General features: G+C 50.1%; 7 protein-coding genes across 7 annotated transcripts; 4 read left to right on the forward strand and 3 right to left on the reverse strand.

Annotated features, from left to right (window-relative positions):
- The first annotated feature begins 792 nt into the window (after positions 1–792).
- Positions 793–2,082, forward strand: BO88DRAFT_483206 (uncharacterized protein). The gene is made up of 4 exons (XM_025712205.1): positions 793–825; positions 894–1,426; positions 1,492–1,581; positions 1,655–2,082. The coding sequence occupies exons 2-4, from the start codon at positions 1,085–1,087 to the stop codon at positions 1,985–1,987; spliced, it is 765 nt and encodes a 254-aa protein (XP_025567889.1). The 5' UTR covers positions 793–825; positions 894–1,084; the 3' UTR covers positions 1,988–2,082.
- A 36-nt stretch (positions 2,083–2,118) lies between these two features.
- On the reverse strand, positions 2,119–5,398 carry BO88DRAFT_354038 (FTFMHR domain-containing protein). The gene is made up of 3 exons (XM_025703661.1): positions 5,235–5,398; positions 5,106–5,160; positions 2,119–5,043 (listed from the first exon to the last, which is right to left on the reverse strand). Exons 1-3 carry the CDS (start codon positions 5,365–5,367, stop codon positions 2,598–2,600), a joined length of 2,634 nt encoding a protein of 877 aa, XP_025567890.1. The 5' UTR covers positions 5,368–5,398; the 3' UTR covers positions 2,119–2,597.
- A 3,477-nt stretch (positions 5,399–8,875) lies between these two features.
- BO88DRAFT_447938 (STE11 family mitogen-activated protein kinase kinase kinase) lies at positions 8,876–11,751 on the forward strand (the record flags this gene model as incomplete). Its single annotated transcript, XM_025710408.1, has 4 exons — positions 8,876–9,057; positions 9,117–9,190; positions 9,253–9,404; positions 9,457–11,751. 4 exons carry the CDS (start codon positions 8,876–8,878, stop codon positions 11,749–11,751), a joined length of 2,703 nt encoding a protein of 900 aa, XP_025567891.1.
- Positions 11,752–12,328: 577 nt separating this feature from the next.
- Positions 12,329–14,153, reverse strand: BO88DRAFT_399790 (mitochondrial 54S ribosomal protein uL5m). Its single transcript, XM_025705399.1, has 3 exons — positions 13,638–14,153; positions 12,862–13,554; positions 12,329–12,759 (listed from the first exon to the last, which is right to left on the reverse strand). Exons 1-3 carry the CDS (start codon positions 13,883–13,885, stop codon positions 12,636–12,638), a joined length of 1,065 nt encoding a protein of 354 aa, XP_025567892.1. The 5' UTR covers positions 13,886–14,153; the 3' UTR covers positions 12,329–12,635.
- Positions 14,124–17,372, forward strand: BO88DRAFT_399791 (ubiquitin C-terminal hydrolase family protein). Its single transcript, XM_025705400.1, has 5 exons — positions 14,124–14,653; positions 14,711–14,800; positions 14,850–15,224; positions 15,283–15,904; positions 15,954–17,372. Exons 1-5 carry the CDS (start codon positions 14,597–14,599, stop codon positions 17,102–17,104), a joined length of 2,295 nt encoding a protein of 764 aa, XP_025567893.1. The 5' UTR covers positions 14,124–14,596; the 3' UTR covers positions 17,105–17,372.
- A 244-nt stretch (positions 17,373–17,616) lies between these two features.
- Positions 17,617–20,882, forward strand: BO88DRAFT_376971 (vacuolar protein sorting protein DigA; the record flags this gene model as incomplete). Its single annotated transcript, XM_025704380.1, has 3 exons — positions 17,617–17,833; positions 17,907–20,502; positions 20,559–20,882. 3 exons carry the CDS (start codon positions 17,617–17,619, stop codon positions 20,641–20,643), a joined length of 2,898 nt encoding a protein of 965 aa, XP_025567894.1. The 3' UTR covers positions 20,644–20,882.
- BO88DRAFT_3092 (uncharacterized protein) lies at positions 20,799–21,579 on the reverse strand. Its single transcript, XM_025702447.1, has one exon. The coding sequence runs from the start codon at positions 21,416–21,418 to the stop codon at positions 20,954–20,956; it is 465 nt and encodes a 154-aa protein (XP_025567895.1). The 5' UTR covers positions 21,419–21,579; the 3' UTR covers positions 20,799–20,953.
- Between the last annotated feature and the right edge of the window lie 3,641 nt (positions 21,580–25,220).

The raw sequence follows: 25,220 nt of genomic DNA on the forward strand, positions 1-25,220 counted from the left end.
GGAGGAGGATGTGGATGCAGCGATGAGGATGGACCCCGAAGCGCGAAGACGAACAACGGAGGGGTTCGCGGCCGCCGCTCGTTGGAGAGAAAATCCCATATCACGGGAACTTTTCGACGCTCGTCCGAAAATTGGTTGAACGGCTCGGGATGCTTTGCCCGGCTGTCTTTTTTTGTGGCTAGTGACGGATTCTAACATGTGTGATTGGCTGGATGGGTTGTGGCTGGTGATCCGGTTCAGGCACCGAACCGTTTTCTCGAGTTTCACTCCTTACAGTACGAGACCGCCAATACCATTTGGCAGATTTGCAAATCATAAACTTGTGATAGATAGTACACAACTACTTTGTTCACTATGCGGTATTTTAGTAGTTCCCAGATATACTTCGATATTATGTTACTCTTCAGCTGAATGGGAACCTGAGGATCCACACTGCAGATACTCATTGCAGAGAAGATCCCTATACTATTAGAACTGTATCTGCATATCGCATACTCCAATTAAATTCCTACACTTATCATTATTCCCCCATGTATTGTCTAAGTAATATAGCCATATACAATCTACAAGTCCTCGGGCAATTTTCATCACAAAAGTACTTACTCAGTCTTGCGATTCCGGACTTTCCATCATCCATTCCTCCACTAATCGCGGAAGCTATGACATCCGCTAAAAATGTATCCCACCTCCAATCTAGAACCAATCCAGCCTAGTGGCTCACCAAATATTCGCTGGGCATTCCTCCATATTCCATTCTTATACTATAACCATAACACTATCAATCACTATCTTGTAAATTTCTACTACACCCTACTTTAATACATTGTAAGCAATCAAAATCTCCTCACCCTTCAAACAAACAGGAATAATCTCCAACTAACCCACACATCCAGACAACCCAACCACATTACTACGTACTTACTACCCCAATCTGCACACTTCATCCATTGCACTGCAGCCCATCCAAACTAAACCAAACCCTGACCTATCACAGTCCCCCAAACACCTCACCATCATCCACCAGCAACCCAGCACTGCTACCACCACTTCATACAAAAAGACAAACCCAAGGAAAAAAGAAATAATGTCCAAACGCTCACGAAGCACATCCCCATCCCCATCCCCATCACCACCCTCACCTTCCCCATCACTACATTCCTCCTCACCCACCCGTCCCAAAATCCCCTCGCTAGATCCCACAGCCACATCCCCCAACCAAGAAGTCATGCACTGCTCGCTACCGCCCCATCGGGAAACCATCTCGTTTACATCCTACGAAGACTACGAGGTGCATTACCGTCAGGCACACGTGAATCGGTGCTCGCAGTGTGGGAAGAATTTCCCGACGGAGAGGTTTCTGAATCTTCATATTGAGGAGAATCATGATGCGTTGGTGGCGACGAGGAGGGAGAGGGGGGAGAAGACTGTACGTTTTTACCCTCTTTCCTTCTCTATGTTCGATGTTCTAATGCTAATGGTTGTAATATGCAGTACGCATGCTTCGTCGAAGGCTGCGAACGCGTATGCTCTACGCCTCAGAAACGTAGAATGCATTTGATTGATAAGCATGAGTTTTTGAAGGTATAATATACTTTCTTCCTGCCATCTCTTTACTCCATGTCTACTGAAAACCATGACTAATGTATGTATCTAGACATACAACTTCTACATCGTAAACGACGGCATCGACAAGCAGACCTCTCTACTGAGGACACCGCATGACCATCGTCGGCGGTTATCATCAGCTGCTATGGGCCCTACTTCGCCGAAGGAAGGGCGGTTACGGTATCGTCAGACTTCCATATCTCAGGGTGATTCTGGTGCGAGTGCTCAGAAAGGCTCTTCTCTGTCTATTTCTTCTCGACAAGGTGCGGCTGCTGCTGCTCCTGCGGGTGATGAGGGTATTGCGGAGCTGGAGAGGTCTATGTCTGCGTTGCGGTTTGTTCCGGCTAGTGTGGCGAGGAGTCGGGGGAAGCAGAAGTCTTGATGTCCTTTTTGAATGGGTGGGGTTGAGAGTATCTGAATTGGGTGACATTGGGTTTGATTTGGTGAAAAGTAGTGGGCTACGACTACTAGGGGTGGACTGCTATGTATTCTTGATACCCGTTTCTTGCAACACGCATCGCTTTTATTAATACCCGGTTCATTCGATTGGAGAGCGGTCTTGTGGCCGGATAGATCAGCCCATGGAAGCTAACGGAAGTAGGGAAGGTCGTGGTCACTCCCTTGTCGTATGTAGACTTCCAGCAGGTGGAAGGCGAGAATCATGAGCCAACCGAGGTGATGACGATACACAAGAGCCGCTCTCCCCCCAGAACAAAAAAGCAGAAACAGTTTATGTACACGGAAGAAACTAAGGAAATAAAGATGTCATATCCGTGAAGACATGGGTATACAACAACACCAGCAATACAGAAAAACCAAAGTGTCATTAGCGAATAAAGCGGTTCAGCCATTGATCAAATCACGAAACCGAGACATAAAAGAATCACAGATAGTGCTGGCTCCCCAGCGCTGTGAAGAGTGGAATGTTGCTTGAAAGTCTGCCGTGGCGTAGAATAATGAGGCGCCAGTCGAACACAAGGCGAGGTGGGCAGTTACATCTGCGTCTCTAGAAAATCGGCGTAAGTATCGAGACTCGACCCAACTAGATCCACAATCGCCCAGCTGGTGTTCCCTTTGAAGGTTCGTGCCCAAACACGCACGATGGCAACGCTCAGCTGCTTCGCTTTATAGGGGTTGGCGATAAAGTCCAGGTCGGGTGCCCCAGGGGGATCAACAGCCATGTCGGTTTCATCCATCATACTCTTGATCCACAGAAGCAGCTTTCGCTCGTGCTCTGATAGTCTCTGCTCGGCCTGGGTCATTGGTATTGACAACAGCCAACGGCTAAGGAGAAAAGCACACTCCAAGCTACACAGCGAGTGCTGGATGCTCCAGAAGAACGAATGGGTTCGGGCCACAAAGTCAATACCTAGGCGGACTGGAATTGAGAGTGCATGGGCTGAATGCAAAAGAGCCATGATCAGACGAGGGCTTCGTGCTACTGGTGGGGATTCACCCAGAGCTCTCGCGATTTGCAGGGGATCTTGCGTGATAAGACGACGACAAGGTCCCAAGTCAACATGCAACCGAATATAAGCAAGCCCGAGAAGGGCAGTAGACGTGAATGCTATCGGACCTGCCGGGTTTTGAGGATCAATGCTAGATTCAGGTGTGCGTTTCCACAACGCCTTCCAGGCACTCAGAGAATTGTCCAAAGCGGACAAGTCTTCTTGACGTAAGCTTGTCCCATGCATACTTGGGGCAGAGAGGCAGAGCTGACGTGCAAAGAATATTTGCTGGATAATAGCGTGTATCAGGATATAGTTCCCAAGAGGAGATATCGGCGCTGAAGCGCTAGAAGTACTGGACTTGAAGAAAAGTCTGGCAAAAGCCTCCTGGAAGGAGACTTCTGGGCCATGCCTCGTGCGGAGGACACGGCGCCATTGAGCTGCATTTGAAGCCTTCCAGACGTCGTGCGAACAGGGCATGTTCAGCTTCAGCTCGGCGTTAAGAATGAGAGGGGGGATGTTGTACATGATAGAGTGGAGGTTGAAGAAGCAATAAACAATGAATTTGGTCCGCCGGTTACCTTCCCGTCGTATCCAATCTTCCCAGTTGTTCGGGTCGGGGCTAGGAGGTGGCTCGACGAGACCATGTTCTCTCACGAGCCTCGCCAGCGTGCTTTGAAGTGAGAGCATTTCTCGTAACAACTCTGGGTGCCGTTCCCATGAAGCAAACACTGTAAGCAGGAGAAAAGTTCGAATCACTTCCATGTGGGCATCCGAATCTTCGGGTGCATATCCAGAAGGATCCGCTGGGTATAGAGTAGGGTGCTGCTGCTGGAACGGGCTACTGGTATGGTTTGAGGTCGCGGATGACCCGCGAGAGTTGTGGAATCCAGATGCCGGTGACAGGAAGTTCCAGGTCGGACACGCCACTTGCTTACTATCTCGGCGGTGGAGACGCTGAAGCAGGATGACCTTGGCTGCGTGGAATAGCTCTATGCCTCGATTGTTTTCAAATCGATAATGAGACCCCGCAGCCGCCAGCGCAAGAGTGAGCTCGGGTGAGCATTTGGCAACGGAAAGCGTGGGGACATGAATGAAAGGAAGATGCTCGTTTAAGCCGTTGATATAACCGGCAAAAAACCGAGACAGTGCGTGCCTTGAAGGTGGAATGAAGTTTTTGGGAAGAATATAAGCGAATTCATCGAGCTTCGACAGGAAGACCTGACGGTCTGCATTTGATATATCCCAGGCGGGGCGAGGTCCTTCATCACCGAACCCGAGACGGTCATCTACATCATGAGGTTCAGGCTGCAAGGACGGTAATCGTGATCCAAAATTAGAAAACGACGGTTGTTCATCAGCTGCAGTCCGCGGGTCGCTCATGAGCTCGGGACCAAGTCTCCCCATTTCACGGATGGCTGGCTTTGAGTCCATTGGAAGAGTAGTCGGCAGAATCGGGTCTTCAACCGTGGAGAATACGCCAGAGTCCCAGTCGGACGACAGGCCTACGCTCTCCAGGAAGACTGTGAAGTCTTGAACAGGATCCCCTAAGTCAGCAAGATCCAATATAGAGGGTTCGACGCCATAATTATCGGTTATCGCTCTCTCTGGGACGTGGGGAAGTGGCTGCGAGGTGCCCACGTTCTGTGAAGACTTGCGGAGCGATTCGAGACTTTCCTGCTCACCCTCCAGGGCAACATGGCTTGCAGCGTGGGAAAGGAGGTTCAAGTCATATCCCCAAGAAGGGTTGAAATGAGGCGTTTCCACAATCGAGGGAGGTTGCACCTGCACCTCGGGAGGCGGCGGCGGCACGGGTTGGGTGTGAATAGGGACAGCGTCGGCAAGCTCTAGCATGCGGGACTCATGGTGAGTGGGCTGTATTATAGGAGGTTGGGTCTGAGGGACATCGTGGCTGTTCTGAGCACGATGCTCCCGGTTGGCTGCGGTCTCAGTTGGATGGACTAGCCGCTCATGTCGTACGAGCAGATCACTATGAAATTTCCCCCCATATTAGCGCGGGGCGGCTGCGATGCAACGCGGGCAACAACTTACCTCCTCGCAAAAGATTTGGAGCAAATATCACATGAGAAAGGCTTCTCCTTGGTATCTAGATGACACACGTCAGTCTCGCGTGTGTGGGAAGGCCACAAGCAGCCGGGAAAGGCTTCAGGGTTACTCAACGGGTGCGGAGATGGCGCTGGAGGTGTTCCAGGCGCGCAAACGACCGACTGCAATATTCGCAAGACAAGGACTTGCGATGAGCGGGAGTGCTTTTCTTCCTCACTTTTCCCGGGGTGCCTCTGTCGTCCTCCATGGCGAATTGCCTTGGAATTGGACCATGTCCTTAGATGGGATTACAGGCGAGCGGGGAAGAAAAACTGTGGGGTCAACATGAGGGGGTTTTGCGAGTTACGGTCACGTGGTGCCCTCCCGCTGCCTTCCGCCAAAAGGAAAGCCCTACCACTCAATAATTATTCTGTCTACTAACGTGTGGAGGCCAGTCAGTTCTCTCCTCTCCCCTTGTCAAGTTAGGTCACTTTCCCCGCGATATTCCCCCCTGTCGGTCTTCAGTTTTCAACATCAGAGAAGGGAAGTGCGGGCGATATTGCTGCATTGTGCGCCGGTTAGGTCTCTACGCAGAACTTCCTGCACATCCCTTGGACGAAAGTTGACTCCGCCATCCCCACCGGTGCGGAGATGTTTACTTTGGGCGTCGATATCACGAACATCTCCTCACAGAGGCCCGCATTTTCATGGGGAGTCCAGTTGGGGTTAAAACAACACTCTGATTTAAAATATCAAATGGGGGATAAAGTAGCTGTATACAACGTGAATAAGTCAACATTCCTAACTACATTATTACTTACTCAAGCTATTACATGACTGGGGTACTTTCTGTATCCGACAAGCACCCGCTCCTCGGAGATATATATCGTGTACAACATTCAATGTGTCCAGCCTGAACTCAATTAGGCCGACCGTCTGCAGTCACGGTGCTTATCTTTGCTCATTCCACAACGTTTTCATCAGCTGCCATATGCTCCCCCACTTTCTTTTCTTTGCACTATCTCAGCCAAAGACCAAATCAATGACATCCGTTGCATACTAGCACTACAAAGAGGGAGGTAGTACCAGACATGCGATATTCGGCAATAATACGCTTTATTATGTCTTTAGCCAGGGGAATAAGGGGCAGAGTATACCCCCTAGTAATCATTCTTATCGAAACTTAGTCAATGTTTCAGCTTAAGCGGACGCCAAAGCATACCAGGTAATTCGTGAGTCCCTCATGGACGACAACTAATAGTACCGTAGTAGTAGATGGTTGAGGTGAAGCTGTTCCTGCCTGAGCGCCAAGGTATCTGCTCGGTAATCGGACTGAAATGAGCCCCAAAGCTGATTTGGCCCTCCTAGCCCCTTGAGCTATCTTTAACTCATCTCATCTGTCGACCGCTATCCGATTGTGAATAGAGCGGAGCGGTCCTGAGTCGCAGCAGCCGAAATTGGAAATGGACGGGACACAGATGGCCGGATGGTTCAGATGCTGAACCGTCCCACCCCACCAAACCCCCAGAACTTGGTACCGAAACGGGGCCACGATCTATCTACATCGATTTACACACCTTCCTGCATGGAATAAAGCTCAGGGTCGTGAATGGATCATGCTAGTAGATATAGGGTATGCCTTTTGAATGAATAGCTTTGAAGCGCTTATCGACTCAAGCTAGACTTGCGAGTTGGAACAAGTCTATTGACCAGTGGTAATACTCATAATGCCCGTACGATAGTAGGCTGGTAGTCTCCATCATTGACAGTATTTTCCTAACCGAAAGAAAACATAATATATATGGTACCTTGGGATATCTTCGTATTAAGTTCGGTACCATATTAGGGTTTACTGGAGCGTCCCTGCTTATGGCTTCTTCTCAGGGAGTACAGTGGCGAGCTCTCCCCTCTACTCATACCAGTCTTCATCATGCTTGGCTAAGGAGAGACTGCCCTCGAGCAGAGATCGGGCTAGCCCGCTCGATTCCAAGTTTTCTAGTCAAGGCTGAATGGGTCCTTCCTTAGACTTCGGATAAGGGAGGAATGAATCTTCAGGGATAGAAGATGCTATCAGACGGTACGATCCACCTCGGAAGAGAGTCAGTCATTACTTGGTATGGGTTTACTCTTCCAGTCAGACGCTTAAGAAGACCACCTCCCGTATTATTCCATCATCAGTAAGCAGGCCCGCAGCGTTGATGGTATGGTATTCCTGTCAGAGACAGATTAGGGTGCAACGCCACTGACTAGCCTGTAGAGAGTAAGGTTTGAATGCGCTAATTAGAGTTTGAGAGGCCTAGACACGGGATATCAAGATGACTGCTGCAATGCAACAGTAATTCGCAGAATATGTAGTGACGGTGAGTGGTGTGAGAAGGTATAGTTTTTGATTTTTGAGATATCTACAATCGGGTCAGAGACATGGGAAGCCTGACACTAAAGAAAAGGCCGTCGGGTGGGAGCCCAAAGGAAGGATCGTGAACACCAACCAGAACCCGGCAGTTTCTCAACCGATGAACACGAAAGCTGTCTCATTTTGAGAGGGACCTCCCAACGCGTTAGCCCGTGACTCAAGTAGTCTAGTTTCATCATCCAAAGGGAAGAGAATAAACAAACTCCCCGAGTACTACTGGGACCAGGTTCTTGGGAAGAACCAAGCATCACCCAGGCACAAACCATGGAACATGCCCACCAGGACGGCTCAACACGCCTAAGAATAGCAAGAAAGAATGGGGGGAGAAGGGGAATCGAATAACCTCTTGGACGGGAAGGGATAGTCGGAGGGGCGTCTTGGGTTCATTGTTTCAGATCAGACTCCTTGACAAATCAGCCGCGGCGGCGTGTTTGAGAATGAACCCGCGACTCCAACTAAGAGGACGCATGCCGGAGGAGCCCATCGTCCCCGACCGATCGGCCTAACAGGCTCCGTCAGATCCAGTTCGGTCTGTAAGCAAAGAGGTTTCAATCCATTCATTAGTTAGCCTCCGGACTGACCGCGCTAGATACTACCAAGGGAGGCGGTTCTTGTCCTGTCAACTTTGCCTTCCAATCTAATCTACTACTGCTACTACCACCACCAACACTGGCTTTTCTTCTTCTTCTTCTCATCCCTCCCCCTCCTTCAACTTTCCCCTCCGGTCGCCCTACCCATTCCTCCATTCCTCCCAAGACAGCACACAGCGCACAGCATTTCACCCACCTCCCCAGCCTCAGCATCAGCCTCAAGCGCCTGTCTCCTTCCCCTCCAACCACCCCCCCGGTGGGTTGACCTCCATCCAGCGATAACGTCAGATCGACAACCTCAGCCCCTAGTGCAGCCCAGACCTTGGTCAGAGCGGCACAAAGGAGGATCGAGTCTTTGAAAGCAGCACAGACACCCTACCGCATACCGTCTCCTCTTTCGGTTGGACACACCGGTGATATCGATTCAGCCTGAACTGTAAGTCATCATGTTGTCCCTCCACAGGCGCCCCCACGGAAACCCCAACCCCGGTCTTTGTCCTCAGTTGGCCGCCGCTTCAGGGACTGACAGTTACGCGACAATCTTAGAGGTGCAGTCCTGGACCATGCATTGAACGTCCCAACATCTCTGCCGAGTCCCGCTTCCCCTCCGAGTCGGTGTTTCGAAGTCGTCAAGGTTATACACACCAGGTGGCGATAGCCCAGCCTTTACGCTATTTATTCCGGAGTTTGTCGCCAAATAAGCAGGGCTATAGCAGGGAATACGTATATACCCAAGGAAAGCCTCGTCCGCGTTCTCTGGATATCTCGCAGCCATGCTTGCTAAAGCAACCTACAACCCGTTGGGTGTGTCTGCAACCCAGACCCCTACAACCTCCTACTACACTGGGTCCTCGCAGAAGCCCACCGCGATTGGAGATTCACAGAAGGGGATGATGTTCACCAGTCCTACCGAGTCAAGCTTTTCTGACGCGTATGACGGGCTTGATGCTGTACGGTAAGTCTTGGCTCTTTTAAATCCTCCAACAAAGCATGCAGAAGACTGACCGTTACAAGATCTTGGGATGAGAAGCAGGTTATTGCCTGGCTTCACAGCATAAACTGCGGCCAATACGAGGCACTGTTCAAAGGTACCAAGCGCCACCGTTATCCAGTTCAAACTACTCTGGCAACAAATGCTGATCGGCTCCAGCGAACAACTTTAATGGTAACAACCTCATCGAATGTGATCAGAAAATCCTGCAGGAGATGGGTATCAAGAAAATCGGCGACCGCGTGCGGATATTCGTTGCCATCAAGCAGCTCAGAAACAAGTCGGTCCTCAACGGCAAGTCGAGGAATTTGGTATGTTGGATGCGCCATTGATACAAGTTAATTCGAAACTTACCATGGACAGAATCAACTGGCTACGTTGGAAGCCGTATCTTACACAAACACTTCCTCGGACCCATCACGTCCCTCCAATCTCCGGCAGACTTCCACTACTCGCCGCTCGTCTCGAGCAGCCGAGACTAATGCTCTCAACTATTCCGCTAACAGGCCGTCCTCACGGCCTGAATCGCCTCTGCGTCCTCAGCAGTATGTCGCTAATAGCCCGATGGAAATGGGACGTATGGAACAGGGGCAAAGCTACTTCAGCCATCCGTCCTCCGGTAGCTCGATGACCGGCCGAAAGCCGGGAACGCCCAGCGAACGATCTGGATCGCATTTGAGGCAAAATCCTAGTTTGGATGGCTTGACTATGGGTCAATTACCGATGAACTCGCCCGTTATCAGAGTGATCTACACAGGAGGACAAACTAAGATGCTGGACATCAAACACTGCAAGACTGCCGATGAGGTCGTTCTCTGCGTGCTGAAGAAACTACAGCTCCCGGAACACCAGTACCGCAATTACTGTTTCTACGTTCTGGACGGCCTGGAGCCAAATGCTGCCAACTGTAGAAGACTGACAGACCAGGAGCTCATGGAGGTGTGTGAGAGTACTCACAGGTCCGAGCGGGGCCGCCTTATTCTTCGCAAAATCCACGCTGGGGAACCCGATCCCGATGAGCTTCGTCGTGCTTCTCAGCTGGCGGTAGATGAAAGTCAATTAGCGCATATGAATGCTCTGAGCAGTTCAAATGTTCGCAACCAGCTCAAGATCCAGCAGCTGACTGGGGAGCCCTGGCATAATATCAGACAGCCCATGTCACCCGTTTCTTCGCGACACAACCAGACACCTAGTGAACACGATATGCGACCGCCCATGAATGTGGAGCGTCAGGTGGGCAAGTTGCGGTCCTTCTTCGGTGCCCGTCCTCCAAGCGAGATGATCATCCACGAGATCACGTCCTATTTCCCCAGTCACCAGCGGGAGGAAATTGAAAAGACCATGCGCATGTCTGTTCGCAGGTCTCAGCGCCTGAGCCGGGCCGCCAGCCGTTTGAGTGTCGTCAGTAATACAAGCTATGCGTCTAGCTTGAGAGATGCGCCCCCGATCCCCAGTATTGCAGATACCTGGCTTAATGCTGGGCCACAGACTGCTCGCGGTCAGCGGCCACTCTCCGTTTCCAAGTTCAACCTTCCGTCCGCTACGTACAGAGATTCGATTGCTTCCAGCTCCCTTCAACCTCTCCAGGAAGAGTCGCCCATCGAGCCCAATCGCAAATCATATGTTTCTTTCGACAGTGGCTCGGATGACCCCACCACGTCGCGCCAGAGCCTCGTGGATGAGAACGCAAGTGTTGCTGCAACGGACGGAGGCTCACTCAATGAACGCTTGAGCATCCTCGTAGCAGAAGATGGGGAAGAGGAAGATGATGGTCTCAACGACTTCTTGGCTGGAAACAACTTTGCTCCCAAGAACTGGATGAAGGGATCCCTCATCGGTGAAGGTTCCTTCGGAAGTGTCTTCCTCGCCCTTCATGCCATCACCGGAGAGCTTATGGCTGTGAAACAAGTTGAGATCCCGTCCGCAACCAAGGGCACCGAATTTGACAAGCGGAAGAATAGCATGGTTACCGCCCTCAAGCATGAGATTGAACTTTTGCAAGGGTTCCATCACCCGAACATTGTCCAGTACCTGGGCACTGCTGCTGACGACCAGTACTTGAACATTTTCTTGGAGTACGTGCCAGGAGGGTCCATTGCTACCATGCTTAAGCAGTATAACACGTTCCAAGAGCCTCTGATCAAGAACTTCGTGAGGCAAATCCTTGCTGGTCTCTCTTATCTCCACAGTCGTGATATCATTCATCGTGATATCAAGGGTGCCAACATCCTTGTTGACAACAAGGGCGGCATCAAGATTTCCGATTTCGGTATCTCTAAACGGGTAGAAGCCTCTACTCTTCTTGGTGCTCGGGCAAGTGGCGGAGGTGGCCACGCACACCGAGTCTCCATGCAGGGTAGCGTGTACTGGATGGCACCTGAAGTGGTTCAGCAGACGATCCACACCAAGAAGGCTGACATTTGGAGTCTGGGCTGCCTGGTGGTCGAGATGTTCACCGGCGCACATCCCTTCCCCTCCTGCAGTCAACTACAGGCTATCTATGCCATCGGCAAAGAGAAAGCCAGACCTCCCGCTCCCGAACACGCGAGCGACGAAGCCGTAGCATTCTTGGACATGACCTTCCAAGTTGATTACGAGAAGAGACCTAGCGCCGACGAACTCCTCAAGTGCCAATTCCTGGCCAGTCCTCTTGCATGAAAATCGCATCAAAACCGGACCTTTCCCACCCGGAAACAATACCTAATACATTGATGACGAATTTCTTCCCGAATGCTTAATCGATTGATTTGTGTGGAGAGTTGAATACCCCCTGGATTCGCGTGCGTTTCTGTCTTTTCCATGTTTCCGCATCACTCATACCACATATATTGTCTTGATCTGCCTTTTGCTTCTCACTTTGCCACCCAAAAGCACAATCATATAACGGCCGGCCTCTTCTTCTCCCCCTTACCCTACTGATCTTCTATCTTTGGCTTGTTGACAAGCTACGATGAAAGCCAATTCAATTCTTGTACAGAGCTGCAATGTGCCGTGATATCTTACATATAATAAGCTTCGGTTGAAAAAAGCTGCGATTGTGGGCCAATGCTGAATTTGTTCGTGCATTTGCTACTCCCTGGGAGAGGGGAGGCATCATTTTCAATTTTCAATTGTCTCTGTAGTAGTATTTTATCTATATGTAACTGATAGACCATTTACTTTGACGATTACTCACGTCCACAACATGTACCTTGGTATTTTTTCTCAGTCCTATCTTGAGAGTTTCTTGTCATGTCTTGTCATGTCACATACTAGTATTAACCTGGAATCAGAAATGTGCATTTGAAGTTTAATGATACCAAAAACAGAGCGTATTTTACATAGATAATTCTAATAACAACAGCAGCAGCAATAATAATACTAATAACACCACAGATATAGGTACTATCCTTTCATGTTACATATTCAATGAGGAAGATGTTTGCTCAAATCAACAAAGGTGTGAGTGAGGTGATGGTAATGGGAGAAGAAAGGACAATGGCCGTCTATTGACTGTCAAATGTCATTTTCCTGACACATGATATGTTATGTTTTGTTCTTCTTCAGTTGACAAGCTTGCCGTAGAAGGGAACACCCATGGCGCTGAGCAGAAGACGGGCGTCCTTGTCGGTGTTGGCGCTGGTGTGGATGGTGATGTGGCAACCGGGGATCATTTTGGGGGGGTACCTATTCCATTCTGATTAGATACGATCATACTTGACACTGTGTGCATATGTATGTGTGTACGTAAAGCGTTGTACACTTGGCAATGCAATGGGGAAAACTTACATATCATAGTTCACCTCAATCTCCGGGAACAGAGCCATCTCCTCAGGCTCAAGACCGAAAGTGATGTTACCACTGCTGTCACCACTGCTACCCTTCACACCCTGCCAATCCTTGAGTCTGGGCATGACAACATCGACCAGCTTTCCGAAGAAATGCAGCATGTTCTCACCGCGCAGCTCGGCCTTGGCGGCAACGGTGTCACGACCGGGGGCGATGTGCCACTGGGCAACGCTAGTCTTGGACTTGAAGGTCTCGACCTTGACGTTGGTCACGGCCTGCAGGGCCATACCGGCGACGTGCAGCCATGATGAGTCGTACTGGGCAGCCTGCTTGACGTAACTGTGGAGGGTGATGCGCTCGATCTTGGGGATGTTGTTGAAAGTGATCGGTTTGCGGAGGAGGCGGAGAACGTCACCGCCACGAGGGCCACGGAGGGATCGGTTCTTGTGGTACGGGGAGCTGTCATCCCATGAACGGAGACGGGGAGCCTTCGGCGGAGGCTTGAATCCCGGGGGGTTGTGGACGTAGAGGAGGGTGAGGAGGTCCGGTGCGACGGTGGATTGCCAGGTCTGTGCGACACGGGGAAGGGAGAAGGGGCCGGGGACGAAGAGTCGAGAGGAGGGATCAGAGGGCGGAGGGGGCCGGTGAGGGTGAAGAGGACCACGGTCGTATTTGGGCGAGCGGAATTGATAACTAAGTGTTTGGTGTTAGTGGTGATGGTGGATGATTGTTGGAGGGCAGTGAAGCCTAAGGTTTGGATCTTGGAGGTAACGTACCGACTCCGAGGTAGTTGCGTCTTGCGTGCTCTGGCTCTTTCGAGAGGATTGAAGGACTTCACCGTGTCCTCCGACAGAGGGGTGGATAGAGTGGTCGACTCCAGGTCGTTGATAACGGCGGACGGAGATCTCGTCGACGCTTGATCGGAGGCATTGCGACGCCAGCAGAAGGCCGGAGCCCGCGAAGAGGGCACCAAGGCCCGTGGCAATGACCTTGCCAGGTATCTGGAGGGTTCACTGGCAGCCATTGAGGTCCACAGGGGATGGGTGTTTACTGTAGACTGGTCGGAGACTGGATTCCCAAAAATTGTTTCGCGGACCGGCGAGCATCGACTCTTTCGGGACAGCATCACGTGGTGTGTCCGGGACCTGGCCTGGTTTGTTGGTGCCTGGGGGATCTGGCAGGAAAGAATTCAGGCAGCCATAAGGAAGGGCCCTCCACAGGCGGGGATCCACATGTGATCAACTTCGTCATCCCCGCCACCAACGAGCTTATCGTCAATGCGCTGAGATCGGCTGCGAAGGTCTTCTGATGGGCGGCTCTTTCTTCCACATCAGCATTACCCTAGTTGCCTCGAGCACACTTCCCTCTTTGCCTTTCTATCCATTGTTCTACAGCTAAAATCTTGTGCCGTTACATGTGATGTCACTGATCGCACCTGGTGCCTAGTGCCTAGTATACGTCGGGCTTTGCTAATTGGACATCGCGAGGAATCCATCGCGACAAAAAGTCAGAAGAGAGGAAAAAAGATAAATCGGGAAAATTTAATCCTGAGTGATATCACCGTCTGATATGTGTTGTGACTCCACCAGAGATCTCTTCGTGTGCTCCATCGGAATTCTGGAGCCTGAGCAAGGATTTATATAGATCCCCCACTCATCGATGCATCTCGTACTGCCCACTTCGCACATTCGTTTGACCCTCCCGTCGTCTGGTTAGGACACATGCGCTACTGAGGATGAGTGGCATCCACAGGTTTCTCACTAGACGTGAGAAGAAAAATGCTAAAGAAGAGGTATGGTGGAGTTTCGCTGGGTGACGTGTGGTCATACTAATGCGCCTCGTCATCTAGGCATCGAACCTCCTTTCGCGCCCCCATTTTCGTGGGTTTTTCTCATCCGATAAAATTCCTACCGGGGATAGCAATGAAGATCAAAAGAAGGTGAATACAAATTGGGACGTGCGAATTCGCTGGTGCTGACAAGAAGTAGATCAAGGTCTTAGAGCAACGTGTCGCACAGCTCGGTATTACTGGCTTACGGCCCGAACACATCAGTTATGCCCTGCAGTCGGAGCACGCCAAGGGGGATGTAGACAAGGCATTCGAGATGCTCATGATTCTTGAGGATGCGATCGAGGGGATCATAAGAGGATACACGCCAACCACGAAGCTTCTTGGGGCGGTTAATCGTGAAGGCGTCACATGCTACCTAGATGCACTACTCTTTGCCATGTTCGCTCGATTGGATTGCTTCGAAGCAATTCTCTACAAGTCTTTCAATGATGAGCCCCGCCGGAAATTGTCGGTACTGCTGCGACTCTGGGTCAACATGCTGCGGTCTGGGAGGCTGATTACAACGGACCTTGTGCGTATTCCTCCCGATTTTGTTGCTGTATTGAAGCTGACTGTCTACTCGATTGAAGACCAAGCATTTACAGGACGCCCTTGCTGAATGCGGCTGGGAAGATGCGGCCAAGCTTCGCCAACAGGATACGTCCGAAGCGTTTACATTCATCACGGAAAAGCTGGAATTACCGCTCCTCACGCTGAAGATGGATATCTACCATACTGGAAAAGAGGATGTAACAGGCGATCATAAGTTTGTCAATGAGAGGCTTCTGGAAGTTGCGATACCTGAGCCAGCCGATGGCGAGACCGTTACACTGGAAGACTGCCTGGAGTCATACTTTAATAATAGAATTGAGGTCAAGCGGCATCTGGAGCGGCGCTACACTGTGGGCTCAACCAAATCAATGGACTCGATAGCCAAAGGCTGTACGACACATGTCGAGACTATTGAGGTTGGTTCACCCTTGTCGCCAGCTTCAAGCCAGTCACATTCTCCGCTGGACGATGTCACACCAGTGGCGTCGCTGACGGAAGTGGTTGACTCGGCTCCCCCTCCATACCGACGGAGCAGCATCGTTCAGGAGCGATTTATTCCCGGCGATGAAAATGCTCAGGACGGTACGATCAGCTCTCAAAGGAGAGGCTCGTACAGGAAGGAGGTCATGATGCCCGCGTGGCAGTTCTTCAGCCTCATACGTAAGTTCTACCTGGTATGCGCGTTAAGGAAGTGCTGACGTGAGTAAAGCATGGTATACGGACAACACCCCGACAAATGACGCCCAAGTCGCCGCGCACTTTTCTTCGAAGCGACCAATTCTTGGCATGTGTCTCAAGCGCTATTCCATGACACCCACTGGAAAAGCAGTACGCCTCAATACATTCATCGACATTCCGACCGAGATAGGGTTGCCCCATTTCATTCAGGATGACAGTATGGAAGAAGAAGGCCCCATCTACGGAAACTTCAAGCTATCTTTGCAAGCCATGGTCTGCCATCGAGGCACCTCAGTCGATTCGGGACACTATATATCGATTGTCAGGGGTACCAGTGCTGGTGCGCCTCCAGCCAGTTCTCATGGTTCGGACCAGGAGGCAGGCCCTTCTGATGCCTCCAGATACTGGATGCGGTTTGATGACCTGGCGAAAGAGCGAGTAACACTAGTCGACATCGAACAGGCCTTGAAACACGAGTCGCCGTACCTCTTGTTCTACCAGATCTTACCTATCAATGAGGATGCTGCGGCAGCCAATCTGTTCGACAAACCGCCTTCTTCTGAGCTATCGGCGGACTCTCGAGATATGGAGAACGCCTACATGGCGCAGAAGCCACAAAATCTGTCTGTGGACGATATCAGTGGTGCTCGCGCGGAGGGGTACGCTTCAGGTCGGCCTAGTTTTGAAATCACTGGCCCCGATGGCGCAGATCCTGCCCCTATGGATCACAATAGCAGAAAGCAGAGTGTGGCGTTCTCTGAAGTTTTTGATCCGACCTCGATGCAGTCATATGCGCCGACTTCGCCGCGACTCACCCCAAGAGATGATGATGGCAGGGCCTCGTTCTCATTTTCTCGACGCAGTTCGAGGCAGACAAGGAGCAATCCAGGCAGTCGTGCAGGGAGCCAGGCTAGCGAGAGCAGAATCAGCACGACCTTCTCACGGTTTACCGGGCGACGCAGTCGAGAGAAGTTCACCAACGATGGAGTCTCTGAAGGCGAAATGGACGAGTTAACGGAGAATGAACTGGGACCGACAGAGAAGTTCAGTCCTCCAAGCGGCGAGCGCAAGGACAAAAGCCCCCGACGGACCAGGGAATCCGAGCGAGTCAGAGACAAGCTGAAGGACAAATCTCGGGAGAAGATTGGACGGAAGCTCGACCGGGAGTGTGTTGTAATGTGACGACGATCCGAAGATTTGTTTCCACATGGGCTTCGCTTACCTTTCAAGTATTTGCCATGGGCCCAGGCTGCATATTATGAAGGACAAGGGGATTGATACCCGGGCATGTTGCATGTTTGTGCTTTCAGCTCAGTCTTTGTCGGTTGAGGGTTTGCATCGGCGTTCAGTAGATTGCATAGCGACCTAATAGAGTAGTGATAGTTTGCAAGCATGCTTATGATGATGATACAACTATTACAAAATTTCGAGGGTTTCATTTCTTTTCAAATGGTCAGATATGTGGTTAACAGTATATACATCGAATACTATGCAAGCGGCATCTGGTATAGAGCGTGTCTGCCTCAGGCATATGTGCCAAGGTATCAATAGCTCCGCTTCGGGCGAGCTCCCCCCATCTTCATCATCGTCCATCTCCAGCTCGCCTGGCTGCTATACCTCGTCCGGGCAGCTCCACTCAAGCTTATTGTGCGGTCGAGCAATGAAATAGGACCATTATTTACAATTGGCGCATCATGGCGCTGGAGACGTCCAGCGGTTATGTTGCTCCCAGCAACCTCACCGAGCCTGCGGACGCCGGTCTGTCCATGTTCGATGTCCGACATGTGCAGTTGCAGTTTCCACTGGCTGCGGACTTTGTCGCAGCGCAGGTCGCTAATAATGTTTTGATTCTGGCTTTGTCGACGGGGCGCATTCTCCGAATAGATCTTGATACCCCGGAGGACATTGATGGTTCGTGACCTTCTGACGGAGATCCCGGAGGGTTAACTACACTTTCGGTGCCATGCTGACTCCCTTTTCTTAGATATCGACCTTCCCAAAAAGTCATCGGAGATAGGCGTTATACGTCGCATGTTCCTAGATCCTTCCGCGTCCCATCTGATCATCACTACTACCCTTGGCGAGAATTACTACCTCCATACCCAATCCCGACAGCCTAAGCCACTGTCGCGACTGAAAGGTGTTCCGATAGAAAGTGTCGCATGGAACCCATCTTTGCCTACGGCCTCGACAAGAGAGATACTGTTGGGCACGACGGATGGCCAGATATGGGAGGCTTACATTGAACCATCTACCGAATTCTACCGCCGTGAAGAGAGATATGCGCAGGCCATCTACAAGACACCGGAAGGATCGCCTGTCACAGGGATCTGGGCGGAGATAATACCTACGAAGCCCGAGTTCAGACGGGTGCTAATAACGACCCATGGCAAGTTGCTGTGTTTTTCAGGACGTACGGGAAGGTACGGGAGAGAAGGTGGAAGCCTCGTCTACGCTGATCTATTCCAACGCGAGGCGCCTGTAAGCCATGAGATTCAGAAGCCTTCTAGCGCGGCACCATCGGCACTGGCTATCTCGCCTATTGTTCCAGAAGGCCAGAGTGCGACTGGCCAGCCGGAGAATGAATTCGCATGGCTCAGTTCGCAGGGTATCTATCATGGGCAACTTCCATATGCGCCGCAGAAACTCCCTCAGCCATTTGAAAGCTCAACCATGCTGCCGCGGTCTTTGTTCCCGGCCAGTGAATCTGCGCGCGGAGGCAAGAAGCTTATACAAGATCCAATAACTGCCATGACGTTGTCCCAGTGGCACATTCTGGCCCTTGTCGAAGGCAGAATTGTTGCTGTGAACCGTATGAATGATGAGATTGTCTACGATGAAGCAGTTTTGGAACCGGGACAGAGTGCTTTGGGCCTCTTGACGGATGCGATGCAGCACACTTACTGGCTGTTTACCAGCCAAGAAATCTTCGAAATCGCAGTCGAGGACGAGGATAGAGACGTTTGGAAGGTATTCCTGCAGAAGGAGATGTTTGACGAAGCTTTGCAGTATGCCCGTACTACAGCACAAAAGGATGCTGTTTCCACCGCCTCAGGAGACTTCCTCGCCAGTAAGGGCCGTTATCTGGAGGCGGCCAAAGTTTGGGGCAAGAGCAGCAAAGGCTTCGAAGAGGTCTGTCTGACTCTGATCAACCGGGGCGAGCATGATGCGCTGCGGAAGTACCTTCTCGGCCAGCTTTCTACGTACAAGAAGTCCTCGTCGATGCAACGGATCATGGTTGCCAGCTGGCTTGTCGAAGTATTCATGACGAAGTTGAACTCGCTTGATGATAACATCGCCACCAAAGCAGAATTGGCGGAGGGAACGAGCACGGAAGAAGTCAAGGACGAACTTGGCAGTGTCCGGGCTGAGTTCCAAGAGTTCGTCACCAAATATCGGTCCGACTTGGACAAGAAGACTGCGTATGATCTCATCAGTAGCCACGGGCGAGAGGAGGAGTTGCTTTTCTTTGCCACGGCGGTCAATGACCACAATTATGTGCTGTCCTACTGGATTCAGAGGGAGAAATGGTCAGAGGCGCTCAATGTTCTGCAACGACAGAGTGAACCCGATGTGTTTTACAAGTATAGCAGTGTTCTCATGACGCATGCCGCTGCTGGACTAGTCGACATCTTGATGCGGCAGACCAACCTTGAGCCGGAGAAGCTGATCCCTGCACTATTGAACTACAACAAGACGGTAAATGTTCCCCTGGGACAGAACCAGGCGGTGCGATACCTGAACTTCATCATTGTCAACCATCCGAAGCCATCCGCGGCGGTGCACAACACCCTGATATCGATCCACGCCTCGAGTCCCTCGTCCTCGGAAGCCGGACTCCTCACCTACCTGCAGTCACAGTCGTCATCTCCGCCACCGTACGATGCAGACTTTGCTCTGCGTCTTTGTATCCAACACCAGCGCGTGCAATCGTGCGTCCACATTTACAGCGCCATGGGACAGTATCTCCAGGCGGTGGAGCTGGCTCTGCAGCATGAAGATATCGAACTGGCAGCGATTGTAGCGGACCGACCGGAGGGCAACGACAAGCTCCGGAAGAAGCTCTGGCTTCTTGTAGCAGAGAAGAAGATCCGCCAGCCTGGGACGGGCATCAAGGACGCGATCGAGTTCCTTCGCCGATGCGAATTGCTCCGCATTGAGGATCTGATCCCGTTCTTTCCGGACTTTGTCGTTATTGACGACTTTAAGGACGAGATTTGCAGTGCACTCGAGGATTACTCGCGGCATATCGATGCATTGCGACAAGAAATGGATAACTCGGCGCACACAGCGCGTCAGATCCGGACGGAGATTGCAGCGCTGGACACGCGATATGCAATTGTCGAACCCGGAGAGAAGTGCTGGCTGTGCTCCTTGCCCGTGCTCAGCCGGCAATTTTTCGTCTTCCCGTGCCAGCATGCCTTCCACAGCGACTGCCTAGGCAAGGAGGTGCTCGACGGGGCCGGTGGCAAGAAGAAATATATCCGCGACCTACAAGCGCAGCTAAACAAGGGGACATTGGGAGCGGCACGACGAGAAGAGATTGTGCGGGAGCTAGATGGGCTGATTGCAGAGGCCTGGTAAGAGTGCTCCATTCTATTTTCTGTATAATCATTACTAACACCACCGACCACAGCGTCCTCTGCGGCGATCATGCCATCAAGCAGATCGACAAGCCATTTGTTGCGGACTTGAACGGGCCCGATGACTGGGCATTGTAGTTGCCTTGAGCGTGGAGAGCACGTTCCTCATCCAATGCATGCACGTCCTTTTTTTTTCTGTTTTACTCGGTAGCGTTCTTCGACCGTTAGCTACTGACTTACCTACCTACCAACCTACTTACCGTCTGTCCCTGTCGTACGATGGCGCCTTGCATTTATCAGCGTTCGAACGAATCATACCTCATGCTTTTCTATTTATTTCCCGGGTATATAAAGCTGCAATATCATTACCATGGACATAAGCAGACCACCAATAAGCGTAGCAATTACTCCCCAACCGTACTTGTTGCAGAATTAGTAGTAGTGGAAACTACTTACTACTACAGTAGCCCAGTCCGCCCTCGTGTTCTAGAGCCGAGTCGAGTCGAGTCGAGTCGAGCAGAGCAAGAAAGCAAGAAAGCAAGAAACAGCTAACCAACCAACCAACCCCACCCCCTGTCTTCAATTCGTCTCTGCAAAAGCACCGACACACGGACACACCTTGCTGATCCCCTTTTCTCCAGTGTGTGTGACTGCTCGTGTGGGTGTGGGTGTGTGTGGGTGTGTGCTTGCTTGCTCGGCGTATCGCCTGCCCAGCTAGCTGCATCCGACAGGGCTGTGCGGGTGCAGCTTGCAGCATACTCTGCATATAGTCAGCCAGTAGATGGGATGTCTGGGTGAGCTGCGACCAACTTTTCTCCACTTTTTTTTTTCTCTTTGATTCCTGCACCTGCAGTGCGTTTCGTGACGAGTTCTGTGCTGCGCTGCGCTGGTGGAGGTGGAGGTGGTCGTGCATGATGGTGGTGAGTGTTGCTGCATCCAAGCGCCGGGGAGGGAGGACCCTTGCTATTTAGTTGCTTGCTTACTTTGTTGGGTTGGATGGGAATAGAATATATTTCTGGGTTATAGGTACTAAGTAGATTAAGTAGTAGATACATTAGTTGTTTTGGATAATAGTAAATATTATGAGTAGCAAGTATATCTATTTAGAAACAGAAAGATTAGTAGAATATATATTAAGAAATGATACTACTAGTACTTGGCGAAGAAATCCATAAGTAATAAGTAGCATAGCATAGCATATTGCATATAATAACCCCAGTAGTACTATTTGTATTTATACACTGGTAAGTAAGTAGTAGGTAGGTAGCACTACATCAATATGCTTACTTGTAGTTATGCACAGGTACATAGTAGTATACCTACCACCACCTACATCACCACATACATATCCAAGTAGTAGTACTCTGTAGTAGTAGTAAAACCATGGACTACATACATACATATGCTTATGTTGTGTTCCGTGATAGTACATATGATCCATCTGTAGTATGTACGATAACTCACATACATACATACATACGTACTACATACGGTGCATGTCTTGCTCTACTCATCCTGTCTGGTCTGATCCATCTCATTGTCTGAGACAGAAACGGAAGGGATAAAGGAGGGGTGTGCAGCAAGCAAGCAGGCAAGCAAGCAAGCACCCCATACTCCATACATGATGAGTCTTGTGCCGGATTATCTTGCATGTTCATGTTCATGTTCATGTCCTTCTTTCTTGGATTGAGTGTGTGTGGTTGTGTGTGTGGGAGGTGGATTCTGGGGGTAAGATAATTGTTGAGAATGGGTGAAACAGAAACTAGAAACAAACTGGGATTTGAGTGATTAGTTAGGGTAACTAACTACCTTTCATACTGATGACTACTAGTAAATAGTTGGAGATAGTTAACTACCCCAGACATAACAGTAAGATGTTGATTATCAATTAGTTAGTTAGTTATTTATTTAGTCTTCGTGTCATTTCTTATCCAAGTAACCAACTAGAACAACTAAGTACTCTGTAACTAAGTCCTTAAAAATGAGTCCTCGGTTCTTCTCTTCCGTCTGTTTCTCAACGGCGATCCCACTCCACATCCCCATCCCCAGTTCTGCCTGCGTTTGTGTTTCTCCGTCCGGGTGAGAAGCAAGGAGTTTCGTCCAGTTTTCGTCCTTCCTTCCTCCCCGAACTTTATCCCGAGTTGCAGTAAGTAGGTAGGTAGGTAGGTCTTGAATCTGGGGAAATCCCATACATACATACATTCCATACCATTCCAGTTTCAGACGGTTCTTTCTTTTTAATCTGTAACTACCTAATTACTATCTTACTAGTACTCTAGTAAATAGTCAAACAATAACTAAAATCCACCTTAAGAATAGGTAATATCCATCCAATCCCAATCCCCCTCTAACCGCGGAACAACCACCTTAAATCCCTATTAGTGGGATGTTAATTGCTTTTTTTCCTGTTGGATGAATGAATGGATATGAACGGCAACTGATAGCGATGTGACAGAAAAAGTATAATTAAGTGGCTGGCTCTAGTTAATAGATAGTAAGTGGTAGTAGTAGTGGTAGTCTGATTGCGAATTGGACTTGTCCTGTGGCCCTTTTGTGTTGATCGTGCGGGGTAAAGGTGCCACTACGTAGTTAGGTTGAACTATCTGTTTATCCGTTTATTTATCTATCTGGGAAGGCTGGGATAGGTTGGTGGCGATGATCGAATCATTTCCGTATGGGGGTGATGATGCTCTTTTGTGTCGCGTGCTCATTCATGGATTATGCTGTGTTCATTGCTGGTTGGGGTTGGGATTGGGATTGGGATTGGGGTAATTGGGGTTTGATGATGGCGATGGGGGTTAAAGGATGGTGATTTGATTGATCGGATGCCAGTGGGTTATCTGCCGATAGTGAGTGATACGGGGTAAAGTATTTACTTGGTACTCCGTACGGAGTACTACTGACGGATATATGGATATATGGATGTATACTATGGATCTTGTAATCTATTTGGTGGAGATGAGATATGTCCGTTTGGGAGTGATTGGTCTCATCATAGTTACTTCGAGTTGCCCATGGTTGTTTTGTTTGAGATTGTGTCTGTATCTGTAGCTGGCTGTATACTACTGTAGTAACTAACTAATCTAAAGCATAGTGATAGAGATAGATAACTGTTCTGCAAATGTCGAGACCATCACCTCCAATGGTGCAACATCTCCATCCCAAATCCTGGTACTAGATAACCTTTTCCAACCTTCTTCTGCCTCCTAACTGGCTCCTTATCCCAGGTTCCACCGATACACCACACCCGCCCAGAACAAGCGACGATAGGGTGTTCCAGCCATACAGCACCGCCCCGTGTTCCATTCGGCAGATAATCATCCCGATAAGGGGGATAAGAAGAAGCAGACAGTATCTAAGGTTCAGCACCCGGGGTTTCCATGAACCTAGTCATTGTTGAGACGGAAGTTTGGCAAGTTCCAGGCAGTCAGGATTGTCCAGTTCATCCACTGGGTCACGCTATCCCGGTTCCATGGGAGAGATGAATGTTAGCGGGAAACCTTGAGGATGGCGTGAGAGATTGGCAGAGACAGAGAGAGAGAGAGAGATAGCCAGGTGACCTGGGTCACCTGAGAGGCTAAAAGTAAATACTTTGTACAGTAAGTATGGGCCTGAGACTGGGGCTGGGCTGGGATTTGGTCATTCGGATTCCTGGGGCAGAGATGGAACCAGATGGAATCTCATGGAAGATTTAAACTATTGCTCTCATACGAAGAGTGTGTCAGCCACCATCAGAGATCCAAAGGAACCGAGAAGGATGGTGGATGATGGATGATGAGGTGGTGGTGATGATGGTGGTGGTGTGGTGGTAAGGCCAGGCAGCTTGCTTGGGGGGCCGCTGCTTATCGCGTGATGCGTGCAAAAACAGCCACCTGGCAGAATGAATAGCGGGAAACCTAATGGGAAGGAATTCCTTAGTCAGAAGGGAAACCCGTCCATCCACGTATGCCTGAGGTCTGATTTTTGTTGTACTCCGGCCTCCGTACTCTTTCTTTCAGGGTGACCACCTCATCATTGTCCCTTGGCTGCCTCCTGCTAGCTGCCCATCGGCGTGTCGGAGACAGGCAAGCCTGCATAATCGAGACACGCAACTCTTTGCCAGCTGCAAGGACGAAACCTTCCCGACACTCGCTCGGGAGGCGGTCAGCCAGGCACTAATGCACCTTGGTCCTTCACCGCCAGCATCGCTACTTTGTTGCTCATGCAGCCTCCGGAAATATACTTGCCAGCCACGGGGCGCTGCCAGTGCTTTTTGTGTTGGCTGTTATGGAGTTAAGAGTCATGTTATGTTTATTGGTTTGATTATAGTTATGTGTTCATTTATTTTGACTTTTGTATTTTCTTTTACTCAATTTCATCATTTAGTCTCCGACCATGTACCTCCGTTTTATGTATGTAGGAAGAGGGATATTTCCATCCAGTCACCTCGTTCCAGTTGTACACAACCTTATCCACTACTTACTACTTACTACTACATAGTAAGTAATAGTAATAGTAAAAGTACCATAACGGAGGATAATAATTATCATCTTGCCGACAGTACAACCCGAAACGAACCATTAGCAAATTAGCATACTCTGCTACATACCTCCTGGAGTCCTGTCATATGTTCACTCCATATACTCCATACTTTCAAAGCCGAGAAGAGGAAAAACAAATAACCAAAGTCTCCACTCCGATCGATAGTACGATACGATTGCCAGATCAAAAGTTGG

This window comes from Aspergillus vadensis (assembly GCF_003184925.1).
Source record: "Aspergillus vadensis CBS 113365 unplaced genomic scaffold BO88scaffold_1, whole genome shotgun sequence".
NCBI classification, from domain to species: domain Eukaryota; kingdom Fungi; phylum Ascomycota; class Eurotiomycetes; order Eurotiales; family Aspergillaceae; genus Aspergillus; species Aspergillus vadensis.